Source organism: Dendrobates tinctorius, unplaced genomic scaffold (assembly GCF_039654945.1).
Source record: "Dendrobates tinctorius isolate UK_male_01 unplaced genomic scaffold, ASM3965494v1 ptg000126l, whole genome shotgun sequence".
Classification (NCBI taxonomy): domain Eukaryota; kingdom Metazoa; phylum Chordata; class Amphibia; order Anura; family Dendrobatidae; genus Dendrobates; species Dendrobates tinctorius.
The window spans coordinates 1,861,167-1,878,494 of record NW_027361794.1 but is presented as its reverse complement, the minus strand read 5'-3'; the positions used below and the strand labels follow the sequence as shown (position 1 = coordinate 1,878,494).

Below are 17,328 nucleotides of genomic sequence, written 5' to 3'. Positions count from 1 at the left end.
GTGTGCAGTGAGAGTCATATAAATACATACCAAAATAAACTTAATAGAAAGCAGCTGCGAGATTTCATCTGATTAGACGCGATGTGTGAAGGCGCAAGGACGCATGTCAGGCCAGGACCGGATATGTGACCCGTAGTTCACCACTACTTCCGGGTATATACAAGAGAGACGCGGTAACTTATGCTGCGCATGTGCCACAGGCAGGGTAGTTATAGCAACCAGAGGACGCTAGTATCGGCGATTATACAGCAAGCGGTCGTCATAGTAGTCAAAGAACGCACAAATCGGCGATAGAAAGCAGCTTTAGGAGACATTTGTCTCAATAAGATATATTGTATGAAAGCGCAAAGAAGCATAACAAAAAAGGCCAAAGATATGACCCATTCCTTGCAAATAAATACAAAAAGTATGGTGGCACATACTGCGCATGTCAAAAGGCATGGTAATTATAGTAACCAAAAGACACCAATACCAGCGAGTATGCACAAATAATTGGTAATCATGAAAGACAATAAGGAACGAAAAAGATCCAATGCCAATACTTGGATCTTATATATTCAGTATTTTGAAGAGTTCTCCATTGCTGCAGTACAAAGAAACATACCAATAGCGCCGCATACTAAAACCCTACATATGTAACGCACATATAGAATGTAATGGCTGCCTTAATGCTAATCATATGGATAAATAAAGGAAAAATTAAATAAATGGCGTGGAAAAAAACAAACAAACAAACAAACCATAAACCGCAAACCATGATTACTGAATTGAGGCGAGAGAAACTTACTCATCGTCATAGCCAGACAAAGCTGGTAACAGGAGTGGGTGACCATGCTAAATACCCAAATCAACAATATGCAAGAAAACTCGGCGTTACTCCAGGATGAAAGGGAGTAGCAGCAATAGTGCGTGCCGGTGTCAAAAACAAAACCACATACATAGATTACACTTGCCAAATTAGTTCTAAACATCTTAATTGGTGACAACTGAATAGCGAACCCTAAAACATAGGGTCAAAGCTATGGCCCACGATGCGTAATTGTTTAATAGCAACACAGAGGGCTTGTTCATCATAACAGCAAGAAGGCACTGATAGTTAAAAAGCATAACATAATTCATGGTATGAATCACCCAGTCCTATTCGTTATCATAATATATAAACAAAATAACGCGGGGAAAAAAAAAAAAAAAAAATCCAAAAATACAATGGAACTTATTTCAAGCAGACCAGGATTGGCTATAAAGTAGAAATTCTCCACAAACTCCCCCCGAGGGCATCCGAAAAGATAAAAATTACTAGTAACCAAGCACATTGGGGTGAAAAACATAGTTGAGCAAAATACAAAACTCAAAAGAGCAGTACAATTACAGAAAAACAACTGTATATGCTCATAACTTAAGCCTAGATGAAAAACAATTCTAGTCAAAGATAGAGTCCTTTGAAAGAAGTCCATAGTATAATAGATGTGCAGGTCATGTTGTAAGGTGTCAAGAGGCCAACTTTATCCAGGTAACACCGGGAAGAAAGGTAGATCCAAGTTGACGAAACAAAAGTCGAGAACAAATTTTCGAGTCATGAGGTCCAGAGCAGAGGAGGTGTGAGATTTAGTATCCAGGATCTACAAAAACAGAAGAAAACTTGTAAAACAAACCAGATCAAATCTGTTTGTAATATCCGGTAAATAATAAATCTTCATTTAATCCCAGAGGGGAACGACTCCGAAGGTGGAAAATCCACCTGGATTCACGTTTCAACAATTCCAACGAAATGTCCCCCCCTCTAATGTTGGTCTGTAAAGCTTCCAACCCCAGGACTCTAATACCAGCGCTACAGCCATGGTGTTCACGCAAAAAATGTGAGGCTACTGGGGTTAAGGGTTTACCCTTATCACGATCTGTTTTAGCTGTATTAATATTTGAGAGGTGTTGTTGAATCCTCTTTCTAAGTTCCTGCGTGGTCTGTCCCACATAAATTTTCGGGCAATGACAAACCAATGCATATATCAAATTTTTGGATCTACAGTTAAAAAAGGTCTTAGAAAAGACCGGGAAAGTCAGGGTGGGTAAATGAACACCCTCACTACCAACAGTGAGATGACAAATGCTACAACCTCCACAGGCAAAAGTCCCAACCAGGCGTGCCCCTCTATTCAAACTGATAACAGGTCTTTTGAAATGACTATGGCACAAGGAATCCTTCAGGGATTTTGCTTTTCTAGCAATAAGAGTAGGTTGTGGTGCAATATGCGGAGCCAACTTGGGCTCTTCAGCCAACATTCCCCAGTATTTCATCAAAATGCCTCGCAAATCATGCCAGTGGTTGTTATATGTAGTAACAAGACCCAAAGGTCTATCACACCTTGGCGGTTGTGAGCGCAACAAATCAGCCCGATTGGCACCCCTAGCCGATTGAAAAGCCCTAGAAATTACCTTGTGTGGGTAACCCCTGTCTTTAAAGCGTCTTGTCAAGTCCCTGGCTTGTGTCAAAAAATCCTGTTGGGTAGAGCAATTTCTTTTTAGACGGTAAAATTGTCCCTTAGGAATCCCATTCTTCAAATGCTTCGGATGAAAACTTGAGTAGTGCAAGATACTGTTGGTGGAAGTCGGTTTGCGAAAAAGCGTCGTCTTAATAGAAGACCCCTTCAAGACCAATCTCAAATCCAAAAATTCAACTGCAGATCCTGCAAAAATAGCTGTGAGATGAATATTTAGATTATTATTATTGAGTTTGTCAACAAAGTTTTTACATTCTTCCAAAGGCCCAGACCATAATAGGAGGACGTCATCGATATAACGCCACCATTTGAATACATGATCTCTGAACTCGGTAAGTGGGTAGACGTGTGTCAACTACCACCACCCGAGAAACAGATTTGCATAAGATGGGGCACAGCGTGCCCCCATTGCTGTACCTGAAACCTGCCTAAAGAATGCCCGGTCAAAAACAAAATAATTTTTGTCCAAGATGAAATGCAACAGGTCAATTAAGAATGAATCATGTTGGCGGTCACCAGTGGTGTGATGTTCCAAGAAATAGGCGATCGCCTGAATACCCAAATCGTGTCGGATATTGGTGTACAAAGATTCAACATCCAATGAAACTAAAAACGTGTTAGCGGGATAATCAAATCATTTAACAAAACCAAAAGATGTGAAGTATCCTTCACATGGGAGGAAAGGGTAGTGACTAAGGGCTGGAGAAAGAAGTCAACATAAATACAAGGTTTCTCAAAAATGCCACCAATACCCGACACGATGGGTCGACCCGGAGGATCTACAGTAGATTTGTGCACCTTGGGTAGCATGTAAAAGGTTGGGACCCTCGGGTGGTGGATAGTAAGAAATTCTCTTTCTTTTTTACTGATGACATTGTGGGCCTGAGCCATATTCAAAAGTTTATCCAATTTAGAATTGAACACTGTAGTAGGATCAGAGGGAAGTTTCAAATAGAAATGGGCGTTACTCAATTGCCTCCTAGCCTCCTTGAGATACTGATCAGCAGGCCAGATGACAATGTTACCACCTTTGTCAGCTTCCCTTATCACAAGATCTTTGTTATCACTAAGATTTCTTAAGGCCTTCCTTTCAGATTTGGTAATATTGTTATGACAATCAGGTTTAGCGCTAAGTTGCTGTATGTCCCTACATACCGCATCAAAGAAGATCTGGACCACAGGAAATAACGAGAATTTAGGGGTTGCCTGGGAGGGTAATCGTCCTGTGAAACGATTTCTAGTAGCAGGGTTATCATTTTCTTCCAAAAGAGAGAGTAGATCTCTAAATGTTTGTCTATCCTCCATCGGTAAGGTGTCCACAATCGTCGGTTGATGATACAATAGTTTGAAGGTAAGTTGTCTGCAAAATAAATATAAATCTTTAACAAACACAAATTTGTCTAAAGTGTTCATAGGACAAAAAGATAGTCCACGTTGGAGAATAGAATACTCCATTTGTGACAAAATATAGTTGGACAAATTAATAATTGACAACTTACCCTCTGGTTGGTGTACCGTATCAGAAGAGTTAGACAGAGCGGCCACATCGGAGGCTAATGCCTCCTGTTCTGTCTGGTGTCTCTCCGAAATTTGGGAGACCATTGGCGATGTCTCCTGGTCCTCTTTGTGGCTTCTCCTGCCACGTCTACCCCTCCTATGGCGCCTTCTGCGTCGCTCTGTTCCGATGATAAAAAATCACTGGAATGGGACTCATTCACCGAGGAATTAATCCTGTTAGTATTATTAACCGAAGCAGGACGTCTCTTGTTGCCCCTATGGACCCATTTGTAAGCCTTTCCATTGTTAAAATCCGTCTGATCCCGTTTAAATTTATTCTTCTTACCCCCAATAATCTTCTCATAAAGGTCAATTATGTTCTTGAGGCGGCCCATAAAAGGTTCGACCAAGGTCTTCATGTCGAATTTTTGTAGCTTAGTTTCACAGATTCTAATTTTGTCTTTTAAATCGGCTAGTAGGGTGCGATCATGTTCAATAAGTAAATTCATGATGATAGTTGAACATGAAAAAAGGCCATTTTCCCATTTCTTACGAAAGGAGCCATCAACCTCCCAAGCTGGGAAAATCTGCACCCTAAGTCCCCTCAGGACAAAACCAAACCTTTTATACTCTTCAAGACTTTTAATGTTCCACCATGTTTTAGTGAGATTTTTATGTAAGCTGACAAGTTCTCTAGAAATAACGTCAAAATCTGAGTCCTTCCCAGCAGCACCTAAAGAGGTGCCAGCTACAGTGACATCCTCAAAAATCCCCTGTGCCTGAGTGGTCCAAGCTGCCTCCCTTGCTGCTAAGTCCATGGTAAGACAAAAGGTAGAGTGTGTGCCAACACTCCTCAAAAGAACAGTGGCAAAAAGACCACCAAAACAACAATTATAATAATAAAGCCAAGTAGGGCACCACAAAATACAATGGTGGGACCCTCCTGCAGTCAGCAAGAAAATAGTACTATATACATGTAGGAAAGCTACTGACCAAAAAAGCAGGGATCACCAAAAATCATGATAATTTTTATTAGACAACCACTGACAACACACATATAAAAACAATTAAAAGTCATCACACATGACAGATCATACACAAGGCTCCTGATAAAGCCAAACAAGCAACGTGGACTATCTTTTTGTCCTATGAACACTTTAGACAAATTTGTGTTTGTTAAAGATTTATATTTATTTTGCAGACAACTTACCTTCAAACTATTGTATCATCAACCGACGATGGTGGACACCTTACCGATGGAGGATAGACAAACATTTAGAGATCTACTCTCTCTTTTGGAATTAAATGATAACCCTGCTACTAGAAATCGTTTCACAGGACGATTACCCTCCCAGGCAACCCCTAAATTCTCGTTATTTCCTATGGTCCAGATCTTCTTTGATGAGGTATGTAGGGACATACAGCAACTTAGAGTTAAACCTGATTGTCATAACAATATTACCAAATCTGAAAGGAAGGCCTTAAGAAATCTTAGTGATAACAAAGATCTTGTGATAAGGGAAGCTGACAAAGGTGGTAACATTGTCATCTGGCCTGCTGATCAGTATCTCAAGGAGGCTAGGAGGCAGTTGAGTAACGCCCATTTCTATTTGAAACTTCCCTCTGATCCTACTACAGTGTTCAATTCTAAATTGGATAAACTTTTGAATATGGCTCAGGCCCACAATGTCATCAGTAAAAAAGAAAGAGAATTTCTTACTATCCACCACCCGAGGGTCCCAACCTTTTACATGCTACCCAAGGTGCACAAATCTACTGTAGATCCTCCGGGTCAACCCATCGTGTCGGGTATTGGTGGCATTATTGAGAAACCTTGTATTTATGTTGACTTCTTTCTCCAGCCCTTAGTCACTACCCTTTCACGTTTTTAGTTTCATTGGATGTTGAATCTTTGTACACCAATATCCGACACGATTTGGGTATTCAGGCGATCGCCTATTTCTTGGAACATCACACCACTGGTGACCGCCAACATGATTCATTCTTAATTGACCTGTTGCATTTCATCTTGGACAAAAATTATTTTGTTTTTGACCGGGCATTCTTTAGGCAGGTTTCAGGTACAGCAATGGGGGCACGCTGTGCCCCATCTTATGCGAATCTGTTTCTCGGGTGGTGGTAGTTGACACACGTCTACCCACTTACCGAGTTCAGAGATCATGTATTCAAATGGTGGCGTTATATCGATGACGTCCTCCTATTATGGTCTGGGCCTTTGGAAGAATGTAAAAACTTTGTTGACAAACTCAATAATAATAATCTAAATATTCATCTCACAGCTAATTTTGCAGGATCTGCAATTGAATTTTTGGATTTGAGATTGGTCTTGAAGGGGTCTTCTATTAAGACGACACTTTTTCGCAAACCGACTTCCACCAACAGTATCTTGCACTACTCAAGCTTTCATCCGAAGCATTTGAAGAATGGGATTCCTAAGGGACAATTTTACCGTCTAAAAAGAAATTGCTCTACCCAACAGGATTTTTTGACACAAGCCAGGGACTTGACAAGACGCTTTAAAGACAGGGGTTACCCACACAAGGTAATTTCTAGGGCTTTTCAATCGGCTAGGGGTGCCAATCGGGCTGATTTGTTGCGCTCACGACCGCCAAGGTGTGATAGACCTTTGGGTCTTGTTACTACATATAACAACCACTGGCATGATTTGCGAGGCATTTTGATGAAATACTGGGGAATGTTGGCCGTAGAGCCCAAGTTGGCTCCGCATATTGCACCACAACCTACTCTTATTGCTAGAAAAGCAAAATCCCTGAAGGATTCCTTGTGCCATAGTCATTTCAAAAGACCTGTTATCAGTTTGAATAGAGGGGCACGCCTGGTTGGGACTTTTGCCTGTGGTGTTTGTAGCATTTGTCATCTCACTGTTGGTAGTGAGGGTGTTCATTTACCCACCCTGACTTTCCCGGTCTTTTCTAAGACCTTTTTTAACTGTAGATCCAAAAATTTGATATATACATTGGTTTGTCATTGCCCGAAAATTTATGTGGGACAGACCACGCAGGAACTTAGAAAGAGGATTCAACAACACCTCTCAAATATTAATACAGCTAAAACAGATCGTGATAAGGGTAAACCCTTAACCCCGGTAGCCTCACATTTTTTGCATGAACACCATGGCTGTAGCGCTGGTATTAGAGTCCTGGGGTTGGAAGCTTTACAGACCAACATTAGAGGGGGGGACATTTCGTTGGAATTGTTGAAACGTGAATCCAGGTGGATTTTCCACCTTCGGAGTCGTTCCCCTCTGGGATTAAATGAAGATTTATTATTTACCGGATATTACAAACAGATTTGATCTGGTTTGTTTTACAAGTTTTCTTCTGTTTTTGTAGATCCTGGATACTAAATCTCACACCTCCTCTGCTCTGGACCCCATGACTCGAAAATTTGTTCTCGACTTTTGTTTCCTCAACTTGGATCTACCTTTCTTCCCGGTGTTACCTGGATAAAGTTGGCCTCTTGACGCCTTACAACATGACCTGCACATCTATTATACTATGGACTTCTTTCAAAGGACTCTATCTTTGACTAGAATTGTTTTTCATCTATGCTTATGTTATGAGCATATACAGTTGTTTTTCTGTAATTGTACTGCTCTTTTGAGTTTTGTATTTTGCTCAACTATGTTTTTCACCCCAATGTGCTTGGTTACTAGTAATTTTTATCTTTTGGATGCCCTTGGGGGAGTTTGTGGAGAATTTCTACTTTATAGCCAATCCTGGTCTGCTTGAAATAAGTTCCATTGTATTTTTGGATTTTTTTTTTTTTTTTTCCCCGCGTTATTTTGTTTATATATTATGATAACGAATAGGACTGGGTGATTCATACCATGAATTATGTTATGCTTTTTAACTATCAGTGCCTTCTTGCTGTTATGATGAACAAGCCCTCTGTGTTGCTATTAAACAATTACGCATCGTGGGCCATAGCTTTGACCCTATGTTTTAGGGTTCGCTATTCAGTTGTCACCAATTAAGATGTTTAGAACTAATTTGGCAAGTGTAATCTATGTATGTGGTTTTGTTTTTGACACCGGCACGCACTATTGCTGCTACTCCCTTTCATCCTGGAGTAACGCCGAGTTTTCTTGCATATTGTTGATTTGGGTATTTAGCATGGTCACCCACTCCTGTTACCAGCTTTGTCTGGCTATGACGATGAGTAAGTTTCTCTCGCCTCAATTCAGTAATCATGGTTTGCGGTTTATGGTTTTTTTTGTTTTTTTTTTCCACGCCATTTATTTAATTTTTCCTTTATTTATCCATATGATTAGCATTAAGGCAGCCATTACATTCTATATGTGCGTTACATATGTAGGGTTTTAGTATGCGGCGCTATTGGTATGTTTCTTTGTACTGCAGCAATGGAGAACTCTTCAAAATACTGAATATATAAGATCCAAGTATTGGCATTGGATCTTTTTCGTTCCTTATTGTCTTTCATGATTACCAATTATTTGTGCATACTCGCTGGTATTGGTGTCCTTTGGTTACTATAATTACCATGCCTTTTGACATGCGCAGTATGTGCCACCATATTTTTTGTATTTATTTGCAAGGAATGGGTCATATTTTTGGCCTTTTTTGTTATGCTTCTTTGCGCTTTCATACAATATATCTTATTGAGACAAATGTCTCCTAAAGCTGCTTTCTATCGCCGATTTGTGCGTTCTTTGACTACTATGACGACCGCTTGCTGTATAATCGCCGATACTAGCGTCCTCTGGTTGCTATAACTACCCTGCCTGTGGCACATGCGCAGCATAAGTTACCGCGTCTCTCTTGTATATACCCGGAAGTAGTGGTGAACTACGGGTCACATATCCGGACCTGGCCTGACATGCGTCCTTGCGCCTTCACACATCGCGTCTAATCAGATGAAATCTCGCAGCTGCTTTCTATTAAGTTTATTTTGGTATGTATTTATATGACTCTCACTGCACACACTCTCTAGCCCCTGACGAAGCTACCTTGCGGTAGCGACACGCGTCGGGCAGGGCACTCCACAAGCTCCCCCACATGTAAGAGGGTTATTGGGATACTCTGGGCAACTTTATTTGTGCATCTTTTGTAGAGCATGTTTTGTGTGTCTATCTTTTATATGGCACGACCTGTTCTCTTCTGTCTTGGTTTTACTTTAACCTGTCTTTGTATGTTTATTCATATTGCTGCAGCAGTATTGTTGGACATGCTTTGAGTCCATATTTATTGATACATTGTTTATTTACAGGTTATTATTAGTGGCATGTATTGAATTATGTATATTCTGAATCACTGTTACTGATTACCTCTATTTTACATTGCTCTCTTCAGATTATCTGTATTTACTGCCCAACTATTTTTAGCCTCAAGGGGGATGCTTGTTTGGCTTTATCAGGAGCCTTGTGTATGATCTGTCATGTGTGATGACTTTTAATTGTTTTTATATGTGTGTTGTCAGTGGTTGTCTAATAAAAATTATCATGATTTTTGGTGATCCCTGCTTTTTTGGTCAGTAGCTTTCCTACATGTATATAGTACTATTTTCTTGCTGACTGCAGGAGGATCCCACCATTGTATTTTGTGGTGCCCTCCTTGGCTTTATTATTCTAATTGGGGGAAACTATCCCCTCTAATAATCCTCGGACAATTCTGACAAACATGGAAAAGTGCCCCTTTAGGCTGGTTTCACACTTGCGTTTTTTTTTCCTATACTTTACATGGCTGCGCATACACATGCATTTGTTTGTATGCGCATGCGTCTTTTTGTAGTGTGTGCTCGCGCACACAAAATGCATCCTGTTGCATTTTTTGTGCGTCCGAGTTGCCCCCAAAAAACGCATGCGCACGCAATGCACACAAAATTCACCCAAACACCCATTGTAGTATATGGGTGCATTACCATGCGCACGTCAGCGCAAAAAAAACCCATGCGGTTTTTTTTAAACCATGCCCAAAACCGCAAAAAAACGCATGATGCGTTTTTTATGTGCGTTTGCACTCCGCACGGTACGCAGCACAAAAAAACGCAAGTGTGAAAGTAGCCTTATGGAGGGGACAGAAAGTCTGTTTAGTCTCTTTAGCTCCATAGTATCAGCTCTAATCCAATGGTGAGAGAGCGATTTACCCCGAAGAGTCACAGATTGTGGGGTTGGTATATAATGTTATATTTAGGGTTTTTTTTAAGGAAGCATGTTAGTCTAATAGTACGGTGCCTTTCTTGGTTCGCACACACAGTATAATGTTCCTAGAAATCCTCCATCCCCAATTTTTGTTGTTCTTGGTGTTTTCCATATGGAAGCCTACAAGAAAATGCTAAACACATCATATCCATAGGAAACAATCTCTGTACATGGAGACATTGGCCTCAGATATCTCCTGTCTTGTTCTTACAAAAAATCTTTTCTAAAATCCTCAAACTTCTGTGTGTGACTCAGACCTGAGATCTAACGTGATAGAAGATTACAGTGCGGGGAAGACGGGAACCTTCATATAGACGGCCGGTGGTGATGGAGTCAGTGACGGACTCTGACCAAATATGTTTCTAGAGCCGTAGTAGAAGATGAAGATGTCGTCCTCATCATGAAGTAGTTATTTCTCCTGTCCCGTGTAATGAATATCTCCTGCAGTATTGCTAATGCCGATTCCAGTGTCGGGAAATGAGACGAGAATTAGCGTTATGGAAGATGAGTCTATGAGGAACGTATTCAGCTGCCGACTCCGAGGGAGAAACTGCTTGTTGTCTGTGGCCTAAATATATAGGTTTTATTAGTAGATGTAAAGAAGAAAACTAAATACTGTAAAATAATAAATCTCCTCATATGTTTCCCTTATTATCTCCAGTAATTGTATTATTACACAGGATTTTTATGATGTTACATCGGCTCATCTTCTCATTCAGGTCTCTACAATATCGGATCCTCTCAGTGAAGATCTTCTATTTAAGAGAATTTTCCTGATTTACTCATCAAGGATGGATATGGACAGAGACAAGATGGCAGAGAGGATATTACACCTCACCCTAGAGATCCTCTTCCGGCTTACTGGAGAGGTGAGAGATTCTGATGGCGTCACATTACATCATTCTTATCTATGGGAATAACAGATGGACAGAACTGGAGAGGTGAGGACTCTGGAAATGTCTGTAGTGAGATTTCTTAATGTGTCTCTCCATTACCAGGATTACACAGTAGTGAAGAAGACCTCTAGTGAGCGCTGTCAGGACCCTGTGTCTGAGGGATGGGGAAGACCCCTGAGCCCAATCACAAGGCCTTCACCTCACTGCCTGATACATAAAGACATCAATGACCAGAAGATCTTAGAACTCACCTACAAGATGATTGAGCTGCTGACTGGAGAGGTGACACTGCTGGGAATGCTGGGACATTATACAGTAACGCTATGAAGGGATTGGGGGGATGATGGTATCATTGTATGTGTCAGGTTCCTATAAGGTGTCAGGATGTCGCCGTCTATTTCTCCATGGAGGAGTGGGAGTATTTAGAAGGACACAAAGATCTGTACAAGAACGCCATGATGGAGGTTCCCCAGCCCCTCACATCACCAGGTAATAGACAGGACTAAATACACACGGCCTATAATGATCTGTATGTAAAGAATGAATTCAGTCCCTGTATGTGTTTCCTCCAGATCTATCCAGTAAGAGGACAACACCAGAGAGATGTCCCCGTCCTCTTCTTCCACAGGACTGTAAACAAGGAGATCCCAATGTTCCTCAGGATCATCAGGTAGATGGAGAGAAGGTGTCATGAGATCTCCCCTATGATGTGTAGCCGGCTGTGAAGGTCTTGTGCTCAGTCTTGTTTTATCCACCAGTGTTATATGATTTATACTTGTGTAATGAGAACGGTGGAGATGGCAGGATTAGAGCTAATCATAGATGTGACTTCTCCATCTGTCTGTGACTTTTACAATATTTGTTTCAGGGTGAAGATCTGACCCATATTAATACTACAGAGACATATGTGAGGGGTGATGAGCGGTGTAAAGAGGAGATTCCTACATATGACTACCCAGGTGAGTAGTAACCACTGAATGCAGATTAGTCACAGATTCTTCTCAGTCACCGGCTGTGGCTGCTTTATCGGGGGTGTAGTCCGGCCATATCACAATTGTGTGATCGCCGTTTTGCGTTTAGACCACAATATTCTCCTCCATCTGAAAATGTTAAAATTACTTTGTGAAATTGTGAAAGTGGCTGATCGTTACCTTCCCAAATCTGTAAACTATAAAGTCAAATGACAGCATACGTAGAATGTGCTGACTAGTTAGAAAATCACTTGAAAAAAAATATTATGATGGGCCTGTAAGAAAATACAAAATCAGAAGATGCAAGAATAATCCGTAAACGGGCAGGGGTCACAACAGGAAAGAAATACACAAATCTGGAGCTGAGCACAGAGGACTGAACCAGAGGAGAACATGGCTGTATGTGGCAGCTTCCGGCTATATGCTTGGAACTTCAGTAGAGTGTGGTGCTTTCCAGTTGGCTGAAGCAGGGAGCAGATTACTCCAGCTGGACAGCTCACTCATCCATTCTGCTAGACTAGATGCTATTACTGGTCCTGGGCACCCTAATTGTAGTGGCTTGACAGAGCCTGTGCCGCCCAGAGCTTCTGGTTCCGACGTCTCTTCCATTACCAGCGACACCTGGGAAAGGAATAAGGCTGCACCTGGTGACAGAAGCAGATGTCGCAGGAGCAGATCCCAGAGGAGATCGGACACACCATTTGCAGAAGCCTTAATATGACAAAAGGGCAGAAAATCAGAGCAGTAGAAATATCCATGAAGTTGCAAAATTTGGGAAATTATAACCCTCAATGAATTAATCCACAGGCTCTTTCTGGATATTAGCACACAGTGGATGTTGGAGTGATAATTGCAAATATACTTTTTTATTACCCAGAACATAGTGCCCAGATTGTGCCCTAGGAGACACACACTGTAAATTAAGTGGCTTCCTCTCATTATAGTAATGCCAAATACATCGATGCTAAATGTGGTTTGGGCTCACTGCAAGGCTCAGAATCGGGGAGATTTGATATTGGGATAGCAGATATTGCTGGATTCGTTTATGGAAGCCTTGTTACTTTTTAAGAGCCTTTGAGTCACTAATGATGTGGAAACCTCTGTTTTTCCATTGACAGATGATGGACCTGAGTAGAGACTTGTTTTTTGTGAGATGAGTTGACGTTTTTATTGGTATTATTTTCACCTACATTACATTGGTGTTTTTTTATTCCATATTTGGGAGGCAGAATGAACAAAGAAATGAACACCATGCTCCACTGGTTCATCCTATGATGTTTTCTATTAGACTATGAACTGTCATTGTTTCAGTGAATGATTCAATATTTTACATAACTTGTCATTTTTACAGTTTAAATGGAAATATTAGAAAAATGAAAAATTCAAGAATATTTTACCCCAAAATAATAGGTTTTATTCTTAGCAGATGACTGTACCAGGAGATCAGAGGGACAGCTGACATCTTCAGTTTTTAAATCAGAAGATTTTGAGATCCCACAGGATACAACTGAAGTGAATGCCATTACTTCAGATATATCATCATCCCTTCACAGCAAAGATCAATCATCTGATTCCTTTAATCAGTTCCTGTCTTCTGATTCGTTACCAATTACTGAGGAAAATCAAAGTCGCAAAATAAGCATTAAAAAACGTACTGGTCCTAAAGCAAAGAAGTCATTTTCACGTTCAGAATCTGGAAACAGTTTTCCCCTTGAAAAGTCTTTTCTTAAGATTCACATAGCAGAGAATAGATTTTCCTGTTCAGAATGTGGGAAATGTTTTAACCAGAAAACGCAACTTGCTAGACACCAGAGAACCCACACAGGCGATAAGCCTTTTTCATGTTCAGAATGTGGGAAATGTTTTAATCAGAAAACAAATTTGCTTTACCACCAGAGAACGCACACAGAGGAGAAGCCTTTTTCATGTTCAGAATGTGGGAAATATTTTAGCCACAAATCAGATTTGCTTAGGCACCAGATAATTCACACAGGGGAGAAGCCTTTTTCATGTTCAGAATGTGGGAAATGTTTTAATCAGAAAACAAATTTGCTTAACCACCAGAGAACGCACACAGAGGAGAAGCCTTTTTCATGTTCAGAATGTGGGAAATATTTCATCCATAAATCAGATTTGCTTAGGCACCAGAGAATTCACACAGGGGAGAAGCCTTTTTTATGTTCAGAATGTGGGAAATGTTTTTACTGGAAAGCGCATCTTGATAGACACCAGAGAGCGCACAAAGAGGAGAAGCCTTTTTCATGTTCAGAATGTGGGAAATGTTTTAGCCAAAAATCAGACTTGCTTAGGCACCAGAGAATTCACACAGGGGAGAAGCCTTTTTCATGTTCAGAATGTGGGAAATGTTTTAATCAGAAAACAAGTTTGCTTATGCACCAGAGAATTCACACAGGGGAGAAGCCTTTTTCATGTTCAGAATGTGGGAAATGTTTTAATCAGAAAACAAGTTTGCTTAAGCACCAGAGAACTCACACAGGGGAGAAGCCTTTTTCATGTTCAGAATGTGGGAAATGTTTTAACCATAAATCAGATTTGCTTAGGCACCAGAGAATTCACACAGAGGAGAAGCCTTTTTCATGTTCAGAATGTGTGAAATGTTTTAACCATAAATCAGATTTGCTTAGGCACCAGAGAATTCACACAGGGGAGAAGCCTTTTTCATGTTCAGAATGTGGCAAATGTTTTAATAAGAAAACAAATTTGATTAAGCACCAGAGAACGCACACCAAGGAGAAGCCTTTTTCGTGTTCAGAATGTGGGAAATGTTTTGTAACAAAATCATCTCTTCTTAGTCACATGAGAAGTCACACAGGATAGGAGCCGTTTTTGTATTCAGAATGTAAATGTTTTAACTGAAAAATGTACCTTCTTAAAGTTGTTGTCAACTACCAGGTAACCTCGTGTCATTCCTCATGTTTGGCCTCATTAATGTAAAATCAGTCATAATCTCCTTCCTTGCCAGTGCCATTCCCAGAGCTGTCGGAACTCGCGTTCCCAGGGTTCATGTGACGTTACATCACACAAGCCCTGCGCCCAATCAAGGCCAGCTTCACTGTCCCCACCTTCAGACGTGTTGAATATCAACTGTAAGCCAGGGGTTTGGCTGCTCTCCAATTTCTTTTTAATGTTTGATTTGTTCAGGGCTCACGTGAGCCCCGGGTGTCGACACCTCTGGAAGGTCATCTGTATGGGAGGTTTGTATAATTGTTTTTATTTTAACAGGATCAAACCTGAGGAATGAAAAGGGGTTATCCAAGTAGTGGACAACCCTTTTAAACATCAAAAATCCCACTATATATATACAGCTCTGGCAAAAGTTAAGAGACCTCTTTCAAATTTTCAGTTTGTCTGATTTTTCTCTTTATAGGTATATTTTTGAGTAAAATGTAAATTGTTCTTTTAGTCTATAAACTTCTGACAACATGTCTCCAAATTTCCAAGCAATAAATTTTGTATTTTTTTTCTGACAAAGAAAAATGGTCAAAATATAAAATAACAGTGCTTTCAGACCTCAAATAATGCAAATAAAACAAGTTCATAATCATTTAGAAACAATAATACTAATGTTTTTACTCGGGAAGAGTTCTGAAATCAATATTTCGTGGAATAAACATGATTTTAAAAAAACGCTTTCTTGCCTCTTGGCATGCTTGCCACCAGTCTTTCACTCTGTTTCTGGCTCAAAAATTTAAGGAGTTCTTTGTTTGATGGCTGGTGACATTCCATCATCCTCTTGACTATATTCCAGAGGTTTTCAATGGGGTTCAGGTCTGGATAATGGGCTGCCCATGACAGGGTTTTGATGTGGTGGTCTCTTAATTTTTTCCAGAGCTGTGTGTGTGTGTGTATATGTATATACAGTATATTTATATTGTATTATCACTCAAAAAACAAGAAATGGTTAGAAAAGAAAATGACCAAAGAGAAGTGTAACCCATAAAAATATTTTTATTGTAATAAACAAATATTAAAAAACTTTTTTTACATTGCATAAATACTACTGGGCATTTGACAAAATAGGGGGACCGACATCATGTATCATATAAAGTAGTGTATTCAAGCCGTATCTAGCAAGTTTTACCCAAGACCATGTACTACAAATATTTAGGGATCACAATTCCCACAAATTAAAAACATACACTTACATGGATGTAAAATAAGACAGGTCTCCACCGCCTCAACGCACGTTTCATATTAAAATTTCTTCAGATGAGCCATTACTAATAAATGACTCATCCCATTTCCTATCGTTGGTCCTACTGAACTGACTATACCTATAGATACAGTTGAATAAAACAAACTAGTGATGTAGATGGGAGAATCAGAATAATGAGAATGTATAAAAAAACAAAAATAAAACGTGTATAATAAAATAAGCCTTTATTGTAAATTTGGCCAGACAACAACAACGGCAATTAAAATAAATATATGTAAGAAAAGGCAAGAAAAAAACGCTCATTAAATTAGTCAGCAAGTATCAATACTTATAATGGTATCACCACTGTACAGCAAAAATGATTCAGATAAGACATATATAATGTTCCCCATGTAGAACAGCAAAAACACATATATAATAAGTGTGATGGATGGTGAAGTGATAATAATAAAAAATCATGAAAATAAAAAATGTGTGTACATATAGACCAATGTTAACAAATAATGCAAAAAATTGCTGTAAAAAAATAGTGTCTAAATATATATACCACAAGTGAAAACAGTGATGGTGAAATCAAAAAAAGTTTAAATATAACAACAAGGTCTTTGCTGAACTGACACAAAAGATGCTAAAAAATAGCGCTGTAAACAATAGGCTGAATGCAGAGATAAATCCAATGTTTTTGAAGTAATAGTGCACTAAAAAATGGATAATAAATGTGCATTGAAAAATAACTATACAAACGGTCACTAAAAAAGATCATAGAAAGCGCTATGTAGTAGAAGTGGGCCAAAGCCAGGAATCAGGCAGCAAAAACGCTGAACAACGCTGCACAATTAAAATGGGCCGAATCAAAAACAAGCCAGCACAGAAAAAGCGCATGGAGTAATGAAGCGCCTGTTGGAAACCGGAGGAAAGAGGAACCGGCCCAGATAATCCAGCACGATATAGTGCAGTGCGCTGCCCACAAGGCAAATGACCATAAAGTAATAGGACCGATGTATTAATGGGACATGCCCCAATACGATACCTATACAATAAAGTATACAGCGCAATGCAACATAGTGTGTTACCTGAAAGGCAATGGAGC

At 39.9% G+C, this 17,328-nt stretch overlaps 1 protein-coding gene across 1 annotated transcript; it reads left to right on the top strand.

Annotated features, from left to right (window-relative positions):
- The first annotated feature begins 11,284 nt into the window (after positions 1 to 11,284).
- LOC141047248 (uncharacterized) lies at positions 11,285 to 16,893 on the top strand. The gene is made up of 5 exons (XM_073542246.1): positions 11,285 to 11,372; positions 11,456 to 11,579; positions 11,663 to 11,760; positions 11,959 to 12,049; positions 13,488 to 16,893. The coding sequence occupies exons 1-5, from the start codon at positions 11,349 to 11,351 to the stop codon at positions 14,897 to 14,899; spliced, it is 1,749 nt and encodes a 582-aa protein (XP_073398347.1). The 5' UTR covers positions 11,285 to 11,348; the 3' UTR covers positions 14,900 to 16,893.
- Positions 16,894 to 17,328: the final 435 nt, after the last annotated feature.

Coding starts and splice junctions, on each gene's coding strand:
- LOC141047248 (XM_073542246.1), top strand. CDS start 11,349: ATGATTGAGCTGCTGACTGGAGAG. Junction 11,580..11,662: donor CCAGCCCCTCACATCACCAG/GTAATAGACAGG, acceptor TGTTTCCTCCAG/ATCTATCCAGTAAGAGGACA. Junction 12,050..13,487: donor TCCTACATATGACTACCCAG/GTGAGTAGTAAC, acceptor TATTCTTAGCAG/ATGACTGTACCAGGAGATCA.